Source organism: Acomys russatus, chromosome 10 (assembly GCF_903995435.1).
Source record: "Acomys russatus chromosome 10, mAcoRus1.1, whole genome shotgun sequence".
Lineage (NCBI taxonomy): Eukaryota > Metazoa > Chordata > Mammalia > Rodentia > Muridae > Acomys > Acomys russatus.
Genome location: NC_067146.1, coordinates 72,632,484 through 72,655,144, shown reverse-complemented (window position 1 = coordinate 72,655,144; position 22,661 = coordinate 72,632,484). Strand labels below are relative to the sequence as shown.

Genomic DNA, 22,661 nt, shown 5'->3' with positions numbered 1-22,661 from the left:
AAATCCTTCCAAGGGCAGCATAGATACTTACTTTTCATGGCCGTCGCTTCAACATTGGTGAACCAAACTCTGAGCTTCTTACTTGAGACTGATTATAACTTAATGAATTGCCTAATCTGTTCTATTGCGGTAATAGATTATTCACTGAGGAGAACACATTTTTTGAATGCATGATACTTTATTTAAACACACATATATACAATGACAACAAAGGAAATGGTGAAGAATCCAGTGCCGCCGCTGCATGCATCGGTGGGACAGGCAGACTGGTTTCACAGGACGAGATGAGATGTGGGCGGAAAGTAGGAAAAGTCAGGTGAGTAAGTTTCACTTCCCGTTACCACATGGAAGGGTCTTCCAGCCTGTAAGACGCAAGAAGAAAATCATGGAAGAGTGGCTGCCCAGTTCCCTGGGGCCTTAGAAGGGTGAGACACTCAGGCCTGAGCAGCAGCATGATCAGAGGCATCTGTGAGGCCTCCTGTTGGCACTCTAAGTTAAGAGGCCACAGGGACCAGTGGCGTGATGCAGACCCAGTTCATCAGCCTTTGACCATGGGAACTGGGGTCTCTAAGGGAGTACTTAGAAGGCCCTGTGCGTATCAAAGGAGCGGAGGGACTCCAAAGCACTTCTGAAGATCAAAACTACAAGAGTCACATGAAACTGTAACAAGCAAGTTAGTGTTCTTCAACTCTGAATATGCTTCCATTGTTTTCCAGCAAGCCTTTTATGTCGTGAGATGCTATTTATTAGACTATAAAGAGCCCCTTTTAATAAAGCAGCATTCACATGCAACTCCAAAGCTATCAACTTTTGTCTCCTTCTAATCGCACATGATTGAGTCTGTCAGTCAGGGTGCAATTAACTTTATTTCCTGCGATAACTGTGTTATTTCAGGCTACAAAACAAAGCAGGCAGCGGAGTTCTAAGTAGGTCTGGATCATTATTTCCAAATCCTAAGTATACATAGGCTACCCTAAACTTTTACTGTGGCAAATATTCCATGCATATCCGTGAGACACAAAAAGATGCTTATTGCTCAGTGTCAAAAGCAGCGCCTATGAATTTCCCACCATTCCCTGGTTAAGTCTAGGTTGAAGCCTCCAGGGATAGAAGCTCTGGACTTTGTTCAAGTTCAAACGATTGTTTGCCTCTGTAAAACTATCTGGTTGATCATTTCATGGGAGAACGGAAAGAGCACTGAGGAGGGTGGGTGGTCCTGCTGCCACCCATGCGTTCTCCAGGGGAACCCCCATGAAGAGTGATGCTCCAGCCATACTCACTGAGCAAGTGTGCTAGTGACCTCTTCTGGGGAAGATGGTTTTTTAACGATGTAGAGTACTGGGTCTCAGGGGCCTAGCTAGGGAGTGGAGATGCCATGGGACTGATGTGTTGAGATCAAGGCAAGCTCAGCAGAGCAGGCTAGGGTTTTAAAAAGTGACGCAGATTCTGCCTCTATCAGCGGTGCCCTTTCCTTGTCTAGGAGGCACTTGCTTAGCCCAATGAGGAGCCCTTAGGTTTGAGCAGACACCTGTCCCAAGACCGATCTGTACGCCAAGAAAAGTTCCAGGCTACAGATATGCTCCTAAGGATAGTGCGTGACCCAACAGTAATCCATTGACTAAAGTAAATCAGTAGATTGAACAAAAATCCATCAGAAAGTAGCCAAAGGCATCTGACTTATCTCCAGTTTTGAATAAAGCCAGGAAAGGTAGAGTCAAACACCCGAAAGACGTGGGCTCTAGGACTTTTGGGCATGGCACGAAAACTAGATTGTCCAGCCCAAATGGATGATTGGCCATCTCAATTCCGAGATGGAGGCTTTCTCTCTGCCCCCTTACTTCTAACAAGGTGAGGCTTTCTATAGAGTATAAATTCTGAGCTAAAGGCCACTCACACGTAGAAAGGAACACCAAATATTACACATTAGAAAGCAATATACCCTGAAAGTTGAGATGTGCCGGTGAGTGTGTGGGAAGCAAGGTCATTCCCCAATGGTTCTCAATCCCATCTCTCTTTTCTGGATGCTTCCGTCCTAATGTTCACCTGCTTCCCCTAGCTCCTCTCCCCTGGCATCTTAAGCTGTGTATCAACATCTCCATCCCAAGCCTTGCCATACCTTGTTCTGGGGACGTTGTCTGTGCTTTCTCTCATTAAGAGGTCTGAGATCAGGGTCTCGGGGCTAGATCTCTTGCCATATCTGAAACAAGAAGAAAGTAAAATTGAGGTTTTATAAAGTAAGCTTGGGGTAGCTATAGAAGAGAGAAAGAGAGTGTCCCTAAATTCAAACATTATTTCCAATTGTCCATCTGCTAATAAGTGTGTGAAGCATATGTCAACAGCAGTTTTATCATAACCGTGTGTGTGTGTACATACATATGCATATGCATATACGTACAAACTGGTGAGATGACCCAGAGGTTCAGAGTGCTTGCCATGCAGGTCTGATGACCTGAGTTCAATCCCCAGGAACCAAAGAGGAAGTGGAGAACCAACTCTGGGAAACTATCCTCTCACTTCTACATGCAGGTGTCTGCATGCGTACATCACACACACACACACACACACACACACCAAACAACAAACAAATACAATTTAAAAGTTACAAGGATTCACTTTTCCTTAATTACTTCATGTTTTATTTTTGAGATTATTACTGTAACCACATCATTCATCCTTTCCTTGTCTCCCTACAAACGCTCACATGTACTCCTTCCCCAGCCCTACTTCAAATTCATAGATTCCCATTCTCTAATAATTGTTGTTGTTGTTGTTGTGTATTTCTAAATATATAAATACAACCTGCTCAGTGTAGATAATGTGCCTTGTAAGTAAGGTAGATAATTTTTTCCCCCAACTTTGTGACAGTGAAACGCGATTTTAAAATGTTTCTGTAACCATTTGATTGATGATCCACAATAGTTTACATCTTAACGAGGAGATAAGGTGACAGTCTAGGAACTGTCCTAGAAAAAGAAAAACCACCCAGAATAATGATGTTTGAGGCCCACCTTTGTCTTCGAGTTTCTGCGTGAATTTGTAAAACTAATATCAAGGCATGAGCCATGGCTACATCAGTGTCTGTGAGGAATGAACACTGAGGCGTGCTCCGAGAGAGACACCGCAACACAAGCAGATACAAGCGGCTGCTGCCTACACTGCACCCACCACTACATCTCCACCCTCGCGGCGCCGTCACCATAGCTTTACCACCACATCTCCATCGCCACTGCTCCCTCTTCACAGCTCCCAACACACAGAGTCTTGCATTTTCCTACTATCTGTCGGTGGTACCAGTGCTTTCTCTGAGGCATGAAGAAGTCCTTCTGGCCCACAGAAACATTTCTGTGGGTCCTCATCCTCTGCCTATAGTAGGACATGCTGAGGACAGTATATGAACTTGAGGTTAAATTCATCTGTAAGGATAAAATAGACCACCCGCTTCAGAACACTGCTAAATGGGCTTGACAGGTTGGTACCAAATTATATCACTTTTCCATTTCTATGAAAAGGCACGGGGCACCAGCAGCCACTCCATTTCAAAAACAAAACAAAACAAAACAAAACAAAACAAAACAAAACAAAACAAACCTTGGCCTGGCCTGCATGGATGAACAAATAGGTAGAACAGCTGGAAAAAGCTGACAGATGTGCTAACCCAGCACGACTAGATCTAAATGCGTTGATGAGACTTCTCGTGGCTCCTTTGCTGAGACTCAAGGGAAGTAAAAGCAAACCAACTCCCACTTCCTCACCCCCAGTGCTCTCTTCTTCACCCTCCAACTCTCTCTCCCATCACTTCTTATGGTTTTCTTTAAGATTAGACTAGTGGTGGCTTGCACTTCCCTTCAGTTGGTTTTGCTAATCTTCATACTTTAGGCAATCATCCTGAAAATTCATTTGCCTTTATCACAGTCCAGTGAGCCAAAGGACTAGCAACTGGTTTTCTCCATTTGCCAGTCAAAACTCTATAGGCTCACAGGCCTGTTGGTATGGTGGCCGGCCGGGCATCACAGGCATGGTGGCCGGCCGGGCATCACAGGCCTGCTGGCATGGTGGCCGGGCACAAGGCCTTTTCTCTAACTAACTCTGGATTATCCTTCTCTGTAATAGAAGAGCTTCAAAAGTTGAGTCCCCAAGACAAAGGTTTCTTAAACCTGGCTTCACATTAAACTCACCTGGGGTGCCTTTTAACGTCACTAGAAAGCCCAGATTCCATCTCAGAGGGCCCCCATTTAATTGCTGAGGGTGGAGGCCAAGTCATTCAATTTTAAAGTTCTCCATGCGGTCACGACACAGAGCCAGGAAGGAGAAACACTAATCTTTGGGCTGTACGTCTTAACCTCTGCAGCACGAACACTTGGGGAAGATGATTCTTAAGCGGGGTGGGGCATGGAAGGCTGGGTTGGGCATCCTGGGATATTTAACAGCAATCCCTGCCAGCTCCACCCTGGATACTAGTAGCACTCACTTCTGATTGTGCCAACAAAACAAGTCTCCCCAAGCCATGTCCAAAGTCCTAGGGAGCATAAAATCACCTCCACCTGAGAATTACTGTTCTAAGGAACCATACAAGCAAGAGGTGATAGATCTGTACAACAGAGCAAGTATAAATTCAGGCTCTAGAACAATGGATCAGCAGCATGTACAGCAATGGGAAACCAGCTACCAACAGGACTGGCAGCAGGAAGAAAGAGAATAATTACAGATGAAACAGTCACAAATGACATGTTAATTTTCAAAGGCGTGGACCTCCGCATGGGACTCTTTGGAGGCAAGTGAAGGAGTACAAAATGGGGCTTCCAGAGGTTTCTGAGGAGAGCTTTTTACCAAGGTGACATAGAGAACTAACTACCATAGAGACCAGCTCATGCCTGTGACATGTAAGCCCCCTTCCCTATGTTCTCCCTCAAAGGTGGTCCAAATTACGTTGACTGTTGATGATGTGACCCTATCCATGGAAACTCAGGAGAGGATTCCAATTCCATAACCCATAAGAAGGCTTTCTGAAAATGCCCCTAGTTTTATGGCCTGCAAAGTGAGACAGTTAACATCACTTCATAGTTTTGAGGAAAAGACTGAATGAGATGACTGGGCAAACATGAAATGGGATCATGCCATGCAGTGTGGCCAAGCTACATAGCAGTGAATGTGAGTTCTATATGTTACATTTAAGTAAATGTATGCATGCTCCACGGCATCATTTTAACTGTGTACTTCTTTTCTTTGAACCCCATGGAGTAAAAAATATTGAAGTCACTGACTATCTGGGAAGCCAGATTATTAGGCTCAAACATGAAATTGTTTTTTACTTGTCAATGGTCAGATTTCAAAAGATTATGAGTGGTTATTGCGTATATGGTGGGACTGTTTTCCCCAGAAGGCTTTCTGAAGGCCACATGCCTTTCTGATGAAGTTAAGAGCAGACAACAGTTTAGAAGCACGCCCCCTTTTGGTGTCCCACGTAGCCATTCTCTGAGTCATGAGCAGTTTAACGTCCCCTCTGGTAATTTACTGCACATAATTGAAATATGCTAAGCAAGACACATTAGTGGTCCCAAAGAGCTTCCTCTACAGTTGTTCAAGGTTCTCAATAATTAAAATGTGTTGCTAAATGATTTAGAACTAAGATGCACTGACTTTGCAGACTAAGTCCCATATCGTTTGTAAAATAGCTTGGATTTGATGTTTTTTCCTTGATTTTTAATGCTGAGAGCAAAAGCGAGACACCTGTTTTTTTTTTGTTGTTGTTGTTGTTTTGTTTTGTTTTTTTACTTTCTCAACATTAAAAATAAAGACCACTGTCTCAGGTCCCAGATAGCCCTGAGATGGACTCATCAGAGTCACTAATATGAAGGCTTTTGCTTTGTTCTGTTTCTTCTAAATAAGACAAAAATCTGAGCACTTTCTTTTCAGAACTCAGTTGATATAAAATGGGGGGAAAGTCGGCTTTTTAAGACCATCTGGGGTTTTTCAATTGTGGCGCTAAAATAGTTGAGAAGAAAGAAACCCATGGTTCTGTTTGTTTGTTTGTTTTCTCCCTCAATGCTGCCTCTCAGTTTGCCCTGGGCAGGCAGGAAGATCTGCACCTTTTTAATCAGCCAGGCAGTGTCCCTGGTTTTCTTTGGTGGTGGCTGTTTATTCCAGATCAAGTTTCCCCCTCCCTCCACATCACACTGCTGCACCCCTGCTCCTGTCACAGGCTCTCTCCCAAGGGGGTGCTGGGTAGGCTCCCACTGATGTAAAGCAAAAAACTCTGGAGAGGTGGGTGGGAGCAGACTCACACACCCCAGAGGCTCAGGGATTGAAGAGTAACTGTAGTGGCGACAAAGATGATGTATCCAGTTTGTGTAGTGTGGTACCCTGCTCACCCATTTATCTGGAGCTGAATTTGTGCCCAAATCCCGCCCTATGCTAGGACAGAACACAGAGCACGGAGAAAGCGAAATCGCCGCTGTCCAAGGTTCCTAAAACCACATTTTTTTTTCAGGCCTGGGGCTCCAGGTACCAGCTGACCGATGCACCCACCTCTGCCTGGTGATGAGGTTGATGTAGTGTCGCAGAGCCGAGTAGTATCTGGCCATGTCCTCCGCTGGCGCGTCCTCGCCTGGATTGTCCGGCTTGGAAGGGTACCCCTCAGCCAGCATGCCGAAGCACGCGAGCAGGGACAGAGCGAGGGTCAGTCCACACAGCCCCATTCGCTTGCTACCTAGCATCTGTGGGTACAGAAGGCTCTCAGACTTGGGGGTGCCGAAGATATTCCCCCCAATTCCCGCTACTACTCTTAATCCTCATCTGTTCCTATCCCAGACCCCCCGGGGAGGGGGGAAGCCCGGATAGGGCGGGCACCACTTCTAGAGTCTTAGCGACCACCTTCCCTGATCAGTCCCCTCTGCCCCGCCCCCATATCCATAAAACTTCCCTCCAAGTCGCTTGATGGAGGCCCTCTTTTTAGAACACAATTGGAGGTTCTGGTCTCTAGCTTAAAGAATGACCACTTTTCTCCTTCCCTTCCTAAATCACCCTTGGAGGAGAAAACTTTTCTTCTGGGTCACTTTTGATCTGTGTGGCTACAGGCCTTGTTACGGATACCCAGGGTGTGGCAATAGAGCCTGCAAAGGCTCAGTCCGGATCCTGGAGGTTAACAGGCCTCCCCACGCCAGGGATAGCATTTGGGGTTCCTGGTTGCATCCAACCAACCCACCAAGCCAACCAAAACCCACTGCTGTCCTGGGATAGGGACCCCCCCCATGTTCTTCTTCATACCCTCAAAAATAATCGATACAGAAGAGGGGCGCCTAGCCAGGAAAGCCCCAGGGGAAGGGCGGGTGGATAGTGGGACTAGAGTCCAGCAAGCGGAATTTAGCCGCCAAAAAGAGCTGAACGTGGAGCTGGCAGCGCAGGCCCAGGGGACCGACTGAGGAGCAAGTTCATGGGCTCCTGGGAACCCGCGCCCTTGTCCCAGTTGGTCATAGAACTCACCGTGGCGTGCGGGCTGGCGTCGCTGTGCGGCGGGTGCTCTGCTGTGGGCGCCTCTCTGAGGGATGAAAGCCACCGGTGGGATGCGGAGAGGCAGTCGCCACCGGGCTTTTATGGAGCGCCCTTGTCGCTGCAGGAGGGGCCTGGGGAGGGTGGGGGCGAGTCACGCCCGGGTGACTCCCACCGCCACTTCCCGCCCCCAGCGGCGGGGGAGGAGGCTGGAGACATAGCCTCTCGAGTGGCGCGTCTGGAGCCACCCACACCCCAATTCTCTGCGGCTGCTCTGCGGGAAAAGGGAACAACAGCCAAGAGCGGGAATCCCTCGGAGCCCGCTCTACTTTTCCCCGTCGAGTACCGCAGGAGAGAGGTGCAGCGGGACCGCCTCGGTAGCCTGTCGCGGGAATTACCTGCTCTAGGTGCTGGGATCTGTGGGGACCAGAGTCATGTACTTGGGGAGCATCTCCGGGGGCCTGCACGACAACTGTGTGCCCTAGGAAAGGAGGCAGCCCAGCAAGATTTTCCCGCGCCTGGAGTAGCTGGCAGCGGAGCCCTGAGTCCCGGGCTGCAACGTCCCCAGCGGCTTCCTTGGATCTTGGACCTAAGTCTTCCCCTTCCCTAAAAGGTGGACCCTCCCCCCAAACACTTGCCCCAACGAAGCTAGCCAAGCTTAGCGCCTCCAGAAACTACCCCGACCCCAGGCATCCACTTGGAAGTCTGTGGTTCCGGAGGCTTCTGTAGCTACAGCGCAAAGTGGCGGTGATTCTAGTAGCAGCCCCAACCCAAGCTGTCGCGCCCCTGTCCGTTAGCCTTCTGAAGTCCTGAGGAGGCTCGGTTAACACCCGAATGTGTACTCGTTTTGAGATTGAAATGGAGCAGATTAAAAAGACCAACATCAGTGTGCTCATCGCGTTAAACCTGTTGAATAAATATGAACGAAGTTGAAATTATGCTTACAAGATGGGGATTTTACATGGTACGCTTGAGTTAGTGCCCCCTGGAAGTTTGAATCTAAGAAAAATGGTACATTACTAACGTGGAGCTTACACATTATTTTGAAGCTAAAATAAATTATTTCGTTCAAGTGCCACTTTGTGTGTTGTTTAAACAGTGCCAAATTAACTATCAATTACAGGGAGAGGGAGAAGGAGAGGTTATGTGATTAGATGATAATTTTGAACACCAATATCCATCCCAGCTTGAGGACTACACTTCCCGTGTGTCAGAACCCTGCACCAGGGCCATAAACACTAGGCTGTCAGGGCTGCTCTTGTGCGCACATCATGACCTTTCATAAAAGAGCAAAGCATCTAGCGTGCCCCCTCTGATAAGGAGGAAGGCACACGCCACTATTCAGTAAAGTAATCTTAATTTTCTAGAGTGCATCACTTCGGTTAAAGCTTAGACTTAGCAAGAGTCACATGATCTGGGAGGAAGTCCGCCTCAGGGAGACTCCACTTGAACAGGGGGCTCTGTGGGAATCTGATTAACTTACTTTATCATGCTGGTGCCTCGAGAACAAGTGCTTTTCCCTTCAGCATTTGGAAAATAAAGCAAAGGGACTGTGTGTCCAGTGCACCATGCATGTCCTGTTCTCTTCCTTGTTATCCAAGCTGCATCATTTGGCCTTGAGATCTTAACTCGCTTTCATTCTCCCGATATCATCCCATCAATTAACCCCTCCCTTCCGTGGTTTCCTGTAAGCTCATAGAAACAAACACCCCTCTCAACAACCAAAATCAAATGTCATTCAAAGCAGTATCTCCTAGCTGCTGCCAGCTCTCTTCTTTGTTCCAAAGTCAAGCTCACTGAATCATTTATGTACATGATTATTTATTTTGGTAGCTTTTCTAAAGTATTAAAATAAGCTAAGATGCTTCGAATGTTTGAAATATTCCCTTGGACATACATATATATCCACGAAGCCACAAAGAACATAGGTACATCCCCCCTGAACCTTTGCCAACTCCCTTCTGTTTGACCTCCTTCCCCACCCCATCCCCCCACTCCTTTCATCCTGATCTCCCTCCCTTCCTTTCCTGACACAGAGTTGTTTGCGTTTCTAGCCCAGTTCCACAGTAACTTCTTGTCTCTGCTTTTAATGTTTTTCTTTTTGTTTTTTTTTTTTAATGCAGCACTCTTAAGCTGAGACTCAACCAAAGTCAACAGCATATACTGTATGTACTTTTGTCGCCTTTCCATTCCACGATATCCCTTGACTTTAAAAACCATCTCAGCTTCTTCTAGACCCCACACTCTCTCCGAGCTTGTGCTGTGACTAACGCTGCAAGGGCATTGCTTGATAAGTCACATCTGTGCTGATGTCAGCAACCATTTCTCACAGGGAAACAAATGTGTGACGTGAGTTCTGTTCCACAGTTCATTGCCAGTCTATTTTGTTTCTCTCTCTCTCTCTCTCTCTCTCTCTCTCTCTCTCTCTCTCTCTCTCTCTCTCCTATTTTACTATGTGTTTAGTTTGCTTTATCTTTTCTGTTCCAGTATGTGATCCTTGTCAGTTTTATCCAGTGATTTTGCACCTTAGATGATGTAACTTTCATCTTTAGGATTTCAGCGTGAGCCTCCTTAACAGTCATCATGTCAAATCTGTATTCTAGGTTTTCCACATATTGTTGTTATTATTGCTACTACTGTGGAATTTGAAATAGGTTGTCGCTACATAGTCTAAGCTGGTCTTGAACTCTCAATAACTGTTTCAGTCTCCCAAGTCCTAGGACTGCAGGCTAGTGCTGTCAGGGCCAGCTGGACATGCATAATTAATAGCTTCTATCATCCATGTAATTGCAGTATTTGGGTTGATTTCCCCACGTGATGACCTGCATCTCCTCAGCTCTCTGTATGTCTCATGATCTTTGGTAGGATGTCAGATAGCGTGGATTTTTTTTTACCTTTCTGCCCCTTGGACTTTTTGTGTCCCTATAAATTCCTGAGCTTTGTTCTGGCAGAGTGAAAGCTCTGGAAAGAGTTTTGCCAGGTTGCATGTTGAACATTGGTTTTCTTGCATGGCGCCAAGCTGGCTTCAGTCTAGGCTTCATTTTTTTTTTCTACTTTCAAAGTAAGGTTTTTTTCTTGTGTCAGCTGATAACTGACAGCTGAGGGGACGAGCTTTCCCCTATGGCTATTGCACTATGCTACTCCCATCCCTTGTGAGTCGTGGAGCCTCTTTCTTTATTCATCTCTCTCTCTCTCTCTCTCTCTCTCTCTCTCTCTCTCTCTCTCTCTCTCTCTGTGTGTGTGTGTGTGTGTGTGTGTGTTTGTGTGTTTTCTGACTTTGGGTGGTTTCTTTAGAAGTAAGATTTAATCACCACCCAATTCAGTTTTTGTGGGATACATTGAAGATCCCCTCACATTCTCTCTGCCTACCTCCGCATGGCCAGCCACGGTTTCTGCCAAGGCTGCCTGAGTCCCTCCGCTCTGCAGGACAACATGGCTGATTCTCCAGACAGTGCACTGGTGCCATTTCATTGCTTTCTATTGCCAGGCAATCACTGTCCATTCCTGGCCAATGCCTAGGTTCTAAGAGTTGTTTCATTTATTCTTGCCTAAAGTTTGTCACTGATTCTAGAAGCCTCTGAGCACGGCCTTTCTACTACAGCCTCTGTCTGCTTCTTCAACCTGGGCTTGGTCACAAAACCACCATACTCCATGTTCAGGCTATTGAAACTCTGTCCTATCTCACTATGGAGCCCACAGTGCCCACAACATTCCTTTGAAGATTGTCTCAGGGCTGTAGCTGTCTATTTAAGTGTACACATGTGTGATGTTTTTAAGTCATTTCATGTCTTTAATATTTTGTGATTGTAAGCTCCGTGAGTACAAGCAGAGGAACACCTGTCTCTTAGTAGATGTTCAGCTGCTTGAAACTGGGAGTCAGTTTGTCACTATCTATCTATTGTAGAGAAATTTTAATTCAGAACATGGCTTCTCTGGCAAGGGATGATATCTTAAGACCTTCTAGGTCTGTGTGATCTGGCTGGAATACAAACCTACCTTTAATCCAGGAAACAGAGGCAAGCAGATCTGAGTTCAAGGCCAGCCTGGTATAGAGAAAGTTTCAGGTAAAGAAAACTTAGGTCCAGGCTGGTGGTAAAAGTCTTTAATCCCAAACAATGAAGGTAAAGTTTAGTTTGTAGAAGGAAGCACCCAGGTTGAAAGTGATGTCTAATTGAGTGGCAGAAAAGGTGATGAATCAAGAAAGATTTACAGAATAGGATATTCCCAACTCTCAGGAGTAGAGGAGAGGAAAGGGAAGCTATTTAAGGGGCAAGGCAGAGAGGAAGGAGGCAGTTTTAATGGGAGAGTTTTACAGAGAGAGGTTGAGCTAAACACAGGCAAAGACTGAATGAGCCAGAGAATGAGAAGGAGCCAGATGATTAGAAAAGATTCCTGGAGTTAGTTTGAGGCCAAGCAGAGCAATTCAGAGGCTGAGAGAAAAGCCAGATTGAATAAATAAGGTGGGAGAGGAGTCTGAGTCAGAACAGCTGAGTTGACCTAGCCAGCCCAGAGCTTAGAAACAACAAGTAAGGGTGAGCTGATTAAGGAGTAATTCTCAGAGGCTGAAATATTGTAGGCCCAGGTTAGATTGTACTGAGGCTGGAAGCTTCTAGGCCTAGGTTAGCAGACAGAGGCAGTAAGCCTTCCAGACTATCTATTTATCTATCTATCTATCTATCTATCTATCTATCTATCTATCTATCTACCTACCTACCTGTCTATTAGTCAAAGTTTGTTAGGATTTCATAGGCCCAACAAACAAGCTCCTCAAGGGAACATTATGGACAAAGCAGAAGTCAGGCATAGAGATAGGTATACAGCCTGACTAATAAGTAACAAACTCCAGGTGGTGGGAGATACCTGTATTTCTGCTTGTTTTTCTTACACCCCAAACCAAACACTAGTCTTTTTAATTTTCATTGTCATCAAGCCTGATACAGCATTATTATATACTTGACTGCTCTATACCTCTACAGTCCGGGGACAAGGAGAGAATTCAACCTTAAAACCAACTCAGTTGAAGGACATCTAGGTTGTTTCCAGTTTCTGGCTATTCATAATAAAGCCACTATGAACATTATTGAACAAATGTCCTTGCAGTATGGTGGAGCATCTTTTGGTATGTGCCCAGAGTGGTATAGTTGGGTCTTGAGGTAGAGCTATTTTCAAATTTATGAGAATGTTCCAGATTGATTTTCAAACTGGTTGTACATGTTTTCATTCCTGCCAGCAATGGAGAAGTGTTCTCCTTTCTCTACATTCTCGCCAGCATGCGTTGTCACTTGAGTTTTTCATCTTAGGCAGTCTGATAGGGGTTAGATGAATCCCAGAGTTGTTTTGATTTGCATTTCCCCGATGACTAAGGACTTTGAGCATTTCTTTAAGTGCTTTTGGGCCACTGGAGATTCTTCTGTTGAGAATTCTCTGTTTAGCTCTGTGCCTCATCTTTTTAAATTGGATAATTTTGTTCATTGGTGTTTAGTTTCTTGAATTCTTGAATTCTTTATATATTTGTCAGATGTAGGGTTATTGAAGATCTTTTCTCAATCTGTAGGCTGCTATTTTGTTCTGTTGACAGTGTTCTTTGCTTACAAAAGCTCTAGATATGTCCCTCAATGGAAGAACGGATAAGGATAATATGGTACATTTACACAATGGAACACTACTCAGCTATAAAAAACAAGGAAATCACGAAATTTACAGGCAAATAGATGGAACTAGAAAGGATCATCCTGAGTAAGGTAACCAAGATCCAGAAAGACAAGCATGGTATGCACTGACTTATAAGCGGATATTAGCCATATAACACAGGAAAACCATACTACAAATCACAGACTCAAAAGAAGCTAAGTAACAAGAAGGGCTCAAGGGAGGCCCTCCTCGAATCTTACTCAGATGGAGAAATAGGACAGTGGAAGAGGAGGTGGAGAGAGAACTGCATAGAAGACGGTGTGGGGAGGGGGAAAAAAGGTGGAGGAGGAGATGAGGGGAGGGGAAGTTTGAGGGCCCTGGGAAGAAAAGTGAAACCAAAGGTTGAAACCATCACTGAGAGAAGCTGGAGACCTGTGACAGGGTAAGCTTCAGAGAGGATATGGGGATGTTTCTAGCTAGCAGCAGGGGACATGGGGACTGAGGAGGCCACCTTCTAGCCAGACAGGACCTATAGTGGAGGGAGGGGAACACCAATCCATCTACAAAACCTTTGAACCAAAATTTACCTGCCTAAAAGATATGCAAAGATAAAGACAGAGCAGAGACTGAGGGAATGCCCAACTGATGCCCTTACCTGAGACCCACCTGAGATCTTTGCCATTCTGATAAGTGTTAAGAGGGAATCTCAGAGTATTTTGATTTTGCATTTTCCTGATAACTAAGAAGGTTGGTCCTCTCGCAGCATCCTTGTCCCTTCTGCGTCCTTCTATCCTTCCCTCCCACTCTTCCACAGGACTCCCTGAGCTCTTCCTAATGCTTGGCTGTGAGTCTCAGCATCAGATTCCACAAGCTTCTGTGGGGTGGGGTGGGGTGGGGGGTGTGCTCAGAGGACAGTTAAGTTAGGCTCCTATCTGTAAGCATAGCAGAGTATCCTTAATGGTGTCAGGGGTTGCCTCTCTCCCATGGGGTGAGCATGGAAGAGGAGGAGCTCAGTTCTGATGTGACTTGATGTGCTGCCGTGGGTTGGTGATGGTGGGCTCTCCTCTTTTAAGGACAAAGGGAAAGGGAATAGGGGAAGCGGATGGGAGGGTGGGGCTGAGAGGAGAGGAGAGAAGGGGCTATGATCAGAATGTAAAGTGAATATATATATATATAAAAATAAAACTAACTCACCTTCTCTCAGACCCCAGATTGTTATTCGCTTGTTTAGTGACTAGCTTTGCAAAGGCATTGATTGATAAGTCATTGTCTAGTGTGAGTATTAAATAGCCTGACATGGCTGCCTACGCCTGTAATCCCAGCGCTACACAGACCAAGGCAGGAGGATTGTGAGTTCAGCATGAGATGAAACATGAGATGTATTTATTTTATTAAAGTTAAGCAAAATTTGAGAAAGATGCTGGGTGACAATTTAATGTTCGAATATAATTTTTTTTTTGTAATCTGACAATTGTCTTCTCTTAGCAAAATTATACACAGTTCCTCCAACAATGCTGTACCTCCTAATCCCCCCCCAAATACTTCTACCAACTGGGGACCAAATATCAAACTTATGGGATCTTATGAGAACCTATGAGTTCTCACCACACTTATATATAAATATTTTCATTAAAGTGTCTGCCTCAAAAGAGCTTAAGAGACTAACCATTGTAGAGGGCTAGTAAATAATGATACTGTTAATATAATTATAATGGTGTATCATTAAGTAGGTGATATCTATAATACACACACCACACACACACGCACACCACACACACACACACATATATATATATATATATATCACAACACACCACACACACAACACACACATATATATATAATACACACACACACACACACACACATATATATATACCACACACACACACACACATATATATATACACACACACATAGACTACACACACACACACCACACACACACACATATTTATACACACACACACACACACACAACACATATATATATATACAACACGCACACACATACACACACATATATATAAGACACACACACACACAACACAGATATATATATACACACACACCACGCACACACACATACAACACACACACACACACACATATATATATATACACACACACGCCACACAACACACCACACACACACACCACACACACATATATATATACACACACACACACACCCACACACATATACTCAGTAAGACACGGTCACAGTGTCAATTGGATTTCAGCAGTGTGTACCCAGGGTATTCCTAGTTGCAAGCAACTTAAACTCCTAACTCTCAAGTTTCTTTGCCTTTTTCTTCTATTACTTTTGTTATTTCAGACCACCTTTTAAAAAGCACGTGAATCCAGCTGTGTCTTTCATTCCCTTTTATAATATCTGGGCTCATTTCTCTTCAAAGATAAGAATTAACTTAGGCCTGTTGTACTCATGGGGTGTGCTCCTTGGGTCAGAAGCTTCTGGTTCCTTCATTTCTCTTTTCTTCAAGCCATTCTGCCTTTACTTTCTGCATTGCTACCCCCGGGGAGCAGGGGAGCTTCCCGATCCTGCATGTCTTTTCCCAGCATTCTGTGCAATTGAAGACAGCTTGCTGACAGCACTTTTTTTTTTTTTTTTTTTTTTTTGCTTTGTATTTTTAGCAGTGTCTGGGAATTCATGAATGAGGGAGTTGGGACAATTATGAGGACTATTGAACCAAAATTAATGCCCAGATTTTTCTGAAACATTCAGATAATTACAGAGAGAATCATACACACACACACACACACACACACACACACACACACACACACACACATATATTTAAGTCTGGAAGTATTTTGGCAATAGCCACAATTCTGCCCTCTGCTTCTTTGCCTGCACAGGCACAATAGGATGGCCCTGAAACAGCACACCAAACACAGAGCCTCAGATATGTTCTCTGTTCTTCTGACCAGTTGCATTTCATTCTTAGTTCAAGTCGCATGCTCCTGGTCACACGGCAGCAGAACGCTTGCTTGTTGAGAAGAAATATGACTGTGGAAACAACCAGTGCATTCTGACACACAGAAGGTGGGCTTTCTACAATAGGGAGCTTCAGCTTGCCTGTGTGGATGGCTGGCATGCCATAAAGGGTCACCTGCCTCCAGTGAGTCTCCTGGAGACGTTGGAGAGTTTTGTATTCACTTCTCATACAGTTGGACTGGAGAGGACACCTGTTCCTATTCGGGGTACTGCTGTGGAATTTGGGGATTTAATGTCCTAGCAAACTGCACTGCAGGAGCTTTGGGCCTCTCAGGGATTGGGCCCTAGGGGTTGGTAGGGGCTCTTGGTTTCCAAGCCTTGCCTGCAATTAGCCTGTATGTGATTCCACCAGTTCAAGTTCTTGAGACTCCATTTGAACTTGAATTTAAACACCAAGATGCTCCTCTTTTCCCTCATAGATTCCTATGCATTAAAGTGGTTCACAACTCTGAGTCACAAGAGGAATAAGCTAGATGAGGAAGGTCAGGCTGAGGCATCCTCTTTCTAGTCCCAGGAGAGCCAGTGGCTGTGTGGTATGGAGCAGATAGCCCTGCAGAAGATTCCAGAGTCCTCAGGACCTAAGGGAAAGCAGCCGTGGCCACAGGAGTCCTTTCCAGAACTCACACCTAGACCACACTTCTTTCTTCCTTCCTAGGGAGTCTGCCCTTCAATAAATCTTTTCTTCTTGAAGGCATGAGACCAGACCCTGGCCCTGAGTCAGAACTCCTGCTAGCAGCAGAGTCATCAGAGAGGGACTGGCCACCTGGAATACCATCCACCCCTCAATCCCCAAAGGGCTTGTTCTCTTGAGTCTTAGGAAAGGAAATACAGGGCTCTCTGAGATGTCCTCTCATAGACCAGGAGTCCTTGAAACTGACAAGGTTACAGAAATGGCCAAGGGGCATCTGGGGCATCATTCTCGGAGGTCTAAATGGATGCTCGACTGGTGTCTCTAGCACAAAAGGGTTGGCAGAGCCACCGAACTTCCAGCGTGTGGCGGGTGGTCCTTACAGGGCCTCACTTCTCAAATATGCTTACTTCTCAGTAAGAGTGAGCAAGAATCAGCATGATGGGGAGTCTTGGATACTGCTATCTAAGATCCTAAATAAGACTGACGACAGTCTCACAAAATAAGAAGTTAGTAGATAGGCCTGGCTACCAGTGTGAGCTCAACAGCTGATGGCTGATGATGATGTCATCAAACTCCAGACCCTTGCCGGGACTCTGCCCTAATATGGTCTTTAACTTGCATGAGTTGTCCCTGCAAGGTTTTTAGGCATCTTCCCCAGAAGTTTGATGCTTCCTTCAGCTACACCAACGTCTTTTATTATTGTTTGTGTCTCTTTTAGAGGAATTCTGCAGAGATGCTTCCAGAATGCTGGTTTTTTTTTTAATGGCTCTAACTGAGTTGTTTGCTGAATTAATTCAGTCAGTAAGAATTTTCCCTGGGTTAGGAGATGAAATTAGCTCTTGCTGAGAGGGACCATCCAAACAAAAAGTACTCAAGGGAGGAGTGGTGTTGAAGGGATGGCTCAGTAATCCTGGCTGTCTAAATTTGGGGCCTGGAATCCAAATGAAAGTGGAAGGATATCTTCCTTTCTAATTTGTATCCCCTTGATCTTTTTTACTTGTCTTATTGCTTTGACTATGACCTCAAGTACTATACTGAAGAGATACGAAGAGAGTGGGCAGCCTTGTCTTGTCCCTGATTTCAGGGAGATATAGATTGTTAGCAATGACTACCACCCTTAGACAGGGTGCATAGAATCTATTCCAAGGCCTGGAAATAAATCCATACACATACGGATGTTTGATTTTTCACAAAGAAGCCAAAACCATACAATGGAAAAAAGAAAGCATCTTTAACAAATGGTGCTGGTCTAACTATATGTCTACATGTAGAAAAATGCAAATAGATGCATATTTATCACATTGAACAAAACTCAAGTCCAAGAAGATCAAAGACCTCAACATAAAACCAGACACACTAAATCTGTTAGAAGAGAAAGTGGGGGAAAGCCTTGAACTCATTGGCACAGGAGACAACTTCCTGAACAGAACACCAACAGTCCAGGCTCTAAGATCAACAATTAGTAAATGAGACCTCATGAAACTAAAAAGCTTCTGTAAGGCAGGAGACACTGTCATTAGAACAAAATGGCAGTCTACAAATTAATAAAAGATCTTCACCAATCCTATATCCAACAAAGGGCTAATACCCAAAATACATAAAGAACTCAAGAAACTAAATATCACTCCTGGGCATATACCCAAAAGATGCTCTACCATACAACAAAGACACTTGCTCAACTATGTTCACAGTATCTTTATTCATAATATCCAGAATGTGGAAAAAACCTAGCTATCCCTCAACTAAAGAATAGATAAAGAAACTATGATACCAGACAGAATTCTGTTTAGGAAAGGGCAAGTTTGCATGCAGGCAGAGTTGAAAGCCAAACTCTGCCAAGACAAGGAAAGCCAGTCCTCAATAGTTCCTGCCTGACAAATATGTCTGTCAGATATATTGGTCCAGAAGGCTGAAGAGGATGCTCCAATGTTATAGAGAGTTTTGGGTGACTACTCTGGTAGAAAACTGTCTCTGTCATCTTCTCATTGAGAAGCTACTAACCTGCACTTCCTGTATACTCTGGTAATCAATTTTATTCCTTCTCAAGCCTCTGATGGGGTTGAAGATCAAGTAGCTTATTTTTACAGTGAGGCTTAGTTGTTTAGGGATTAAGATGTTTTTAGGTCTAGATAGATGTTTTAAGTTGATAATGAGGAGATGTGATGGAGATTGATTTACATTCAGAATTTTAGATGCATCAAGATAGGAAAGATGTCTTCTTCAAGGCTGCCAAATACAAATGGCCAAAACACTAAGAATGTAACATTTATATAATTCCTGATTGTGTCACGATTCTTCTTGCTGTAGGCAGTTTATTGTGTATGTGTGTAATAATATAGATGTATATGTAAAAAATAAAAATATTTAATAAACAAACAAGAAAACAAAACATGATAGATCCATGAGTCCCTTTGGGTTCTTCAGTTAGGAAATCTCTGGAGATCGCTGAGTGGGACTTATCCTCACCATAGTGAAAGTTGCGTTGTTCTAACCAGGTGGCCAACATTTCTCAAGTATGTACTGTAGGAAATGAATGGTACCTGAATGTATTCCTTTCATTTTCAGAACTCTTAAAATTAAATAACATTCATTGTGACAAATTTTAAAGAAAAAAAGAACTGTGGTACATCTGCACAATGGAATACTACTCAGCTATTAAAAACAAGGAAATCATACAATTTGCAGGCAAATGGATGGAACTAGAAAGATCATCCTGAGTGAGGTAACACAAACCCAGAAAGAGATACATGGTGTATACTCAATTTTCTGAGGAGTAGGGGAGGGAAGATGGGGGAAGAAGGAGAGAGGATGGGACTGGGAGGACAGGACAGGAGGGATGGGGCTATGATTGGGATGTAAAGTGAATACATAAATTAACTAATTAAATAAGACAAAGAAAGTGGAAGGACAGACCCAACTTCAGAAAGTTGTACTCTGACATCCACACAAAGCAGCTTGCATGCACACATCCTAACCCAATCTCTCTCTCTCTCTCTCTCTCTCTCTCTCTCTCTCTCTCTCTCTCTCTCTCACACACACACACACACACACACACACACACACACACACACACATGCACACACTTTAAAATGTTTTTAAAGTTAAAAAAATTTTTTTTGTTATTACATCAAGAACGGCAGGGTGCCTGTGGGCCACCACCAACATCAGTCCCTGGGGTAAAGCTTATACGGGTTTTGTGCTTGTATCTGCATGTATGAAAAAGCCAATGCACTCATAGGTAGAAACAATACAACCAAGATTTGAATGCTTATAGCAAACCCACAGCCTGTCCTTGTGTCATAACTTACACAGGAACTATTAAATACAGTGAGGAGAAAATGTAAGGTTCTGAGCGTTAAAGGAGAGCGACAGGCTAATGTGAGAACTGTCCTCAAAATTTCCCCCCAAATGAATGACAAGAAACATGGGAATATAGAGAAACATCTTTAAAAAAACAAATTAACACAAAGAATAGAAAACTTGGCTAGCTCCATAGCTAGAGAAGTAGTTGAACCAATAATTAAAACCTCTCCATAGAAGTCTCCTGTATTCACGTGACTTTACCAGTGGACGTTTCACAACGGTCTTCAGGAGAAAAGAAAATGAGAATGGAAAATTCCCAATGTATTTTAGGGCACCAGAAAAGTTCTCAGCTCAAAATTCCAACAAGGACACCACACGGCAGAAATCTGTACGTCAGCATCACTCATGAAATATATAGGAAGTGTTTATAAGCACAGTGAGGTATGTTTACACAGTGGCGTAGCAAATGGTCACTTGGACTGGTGACATTTATTCCAAGAATAGGAGTGACTTAGAGTTTGCAAACTTATCGATATAATTAAAGATGTCAACTGAGTGAAAGTAAAAGAGAGAACCCGCATCATCGTGTCAATAAAGATTTTGAAGTCTTTTATGATAGTCAAGGACTATTTGTGATAAAAAGTTCTTAACAAATTGGGAATATAACTTCATAATTTGGGAATTTTTTTCCTTTTCGTCTTTCATGAGGCAGGCTCACCCCAGCAGTAACTTCAAGAAAATCCTGGAGCTGGAGCTGTTCTGAGGGAAGGTCCTCCTTTCCTCACCAAGCTAGCTTAACCCATCCCAGGGCTCACTATAGAGATCGTACCCCTCTGACATTACCACGGTGTCTTGCTTGGGAAGGCCTCCTCTCACTACTATGGGATAGCTAGCTTTATCAGAACCTAAGGTGGTGAGGGACGGGACAGGCCTTCCTGGCTTGAATATTATCATATGTGGGCCCTACTCAGTCCTAGCAAAATAATCTCTCTAGCTGGGTCTTTCTCCTTCTAGAGAGCTGACTGCAGAGGTGACCACTCAGGGTCATGTGCTAATGACATCTGCCCTGTGGAGGACACAGCACATCCACAGGGGTGTGGGGGACATGAGGGATGGGGGTGGAAGGGAGCACTTAGTATTTCCTACACTGTGTCTTCGTCAAGAGAAAGCAACGGTTACGTCACCAGGAGCAAACGTAGTCTTCAAGCAAGCGCATTCATGAAGTATGTGATGTGGCTAGCTATGGGGCAACGCTTGCTGCAGACATCGCTCTGTCTACTAGAAAACACTTGCGTCATCTGTGAACGGCACCGTGAGCAGAACACCTAGGAATAATAAGAGCTAACTGAGGCCCACTGTGCATAAAGCATCGCACTTGAATTTATCTGCTTCTAACAATAGCGCCGGATAGATGCTATTACCCTCATTTTACTGAAAAGACAGCAGAGACCCAGAAAGGCCGCAGCAGTTATCCAAACTCATACAACAAGAGAGGGGCAGGACCCCTAAGCTGAAGTGGCGGCTCCTACCTACTGGCTGTGATTCATAGGGGGGACTGAGCATACCCACCTAGACAGAGCAAAGCATGCCCAAAGTCCAAACACGTGATAAAGAAAATGCGCATAAGGAGGGAGAGGGATAAAGGGAGTGAAAAGGGAGAAGAAAAGGAAAATGAAGGAGGAAGGCGGAAAGAAAAGAGAAGGGGAGGGATCGAGGAGAGAGAAAGAAAGACTGTGTTTCTGAGACAGTCACGGGTGTGTATGTGTGTGTGAGAGAGAGAGAGATTTAAGCTGTAGATTTGGGCTAGGCGGAATAAACCACACCAGTCACCAAGTCACAGGAAGAGAAAATCATCAGTGTCCAGCACCAGAAGTAACCTGGCTGGATTGAGGGTCCATAGGAGGAGCTGATGGGAAACTAAGCTAGAAAAGGAGACAGACCAGTTGTAGGGGAAAAGACAAATAGGCTCCGTGACTGACTCTGTACTGTTGGAAAGAAGTCAAGCTTGCATCTGGGATCCAGTCTAGCGGCAGAAGGCCGACTTAATGTGTCAAAGTCCTGCGTTCTGCCTTCACTACCACTAAATGAGACAGGGGTGGGGGAGTATTAAGCCACTAAGCAATATTTCATAAAGACTGAGCCTGCATCTACGTGAGGGAGTGTAGGAAAGGCCATGCTGGGCTCTTAAGTATGGATTCAGTCCATGCAGTAGCGTAGACACAGCTGTGGGTGAAGAAATGTCATGGCGAATCTTGGTTAGCAACTTGAATGGATTGAGAGAATCAGCAATGCATCTGTCTGGATGTGTCTGCGGGCATTTTCAGACACCGGTAAGTGATGATGGCTCTGACCTAAACAGTGGTTTAAACCATAGATTGGTTCAAAATTTGAACAGACTATCAGGAGGTGGTGGGTTTTGGAAAGTGAGCCTTGTGGGAGGGTTGGGTCACAAGAAGTATGTCTTTGATGGACAGGCTTTGGCCCTGCCCACTTACTGTTCCTCTACTTTCTGTCTGCCCTAGTGGCTGCTTTGTTTGGGCTTGTGACAACAGTGAGTCAGGCTAACCATGAGCTAAAGCCTCCCCTCCCATC

At 44.5% G+C, this 22,661-nt stretch overlaps 1 protein-coding gene across 3 annotated transcripts in view; it reads right to left on the bottom strand.

Annotated features, from left to right (window-relative positions):
• The window catches only part of Npy (neuropeptide Y), a 62,584-nt gene extending 54,943 nt beyond the window's left edge, over positions 1-7,641 (bottom strand). The window contains exons 1-4 of one of the 3 annotated variants that reach the window (XM_051151610.1): positions 7,480-7,641; positions 6,526-6,713; positions 2,117-2,197; positions 152-362 (exon numbers count right to left, since the gene is read on the bottom strand). In XM_051151610.1, coding sequence (XP_051007567.1) covers positions 338-362; positions 2,117-2,197; positions 6,526-6,713 — 294 coding nt within the window. In that variant the 5' untranslated portion in view covers positions 7,480-7,641 and the 3' untranslated portion in view covers positions 152-337. Of the gene's footprint in view, positions 1-151; positions 363-2,116; positions 2,198-6,525; positions 6,714-7,479 lie in introns of those variants that run through there. The other 2 variants (XM_051151613.1, XM_051151612.1) reach the window with 2 other exon arrangements.
• Positions 7,642-22,661: the final 15,020 nt, after the last annotated feature.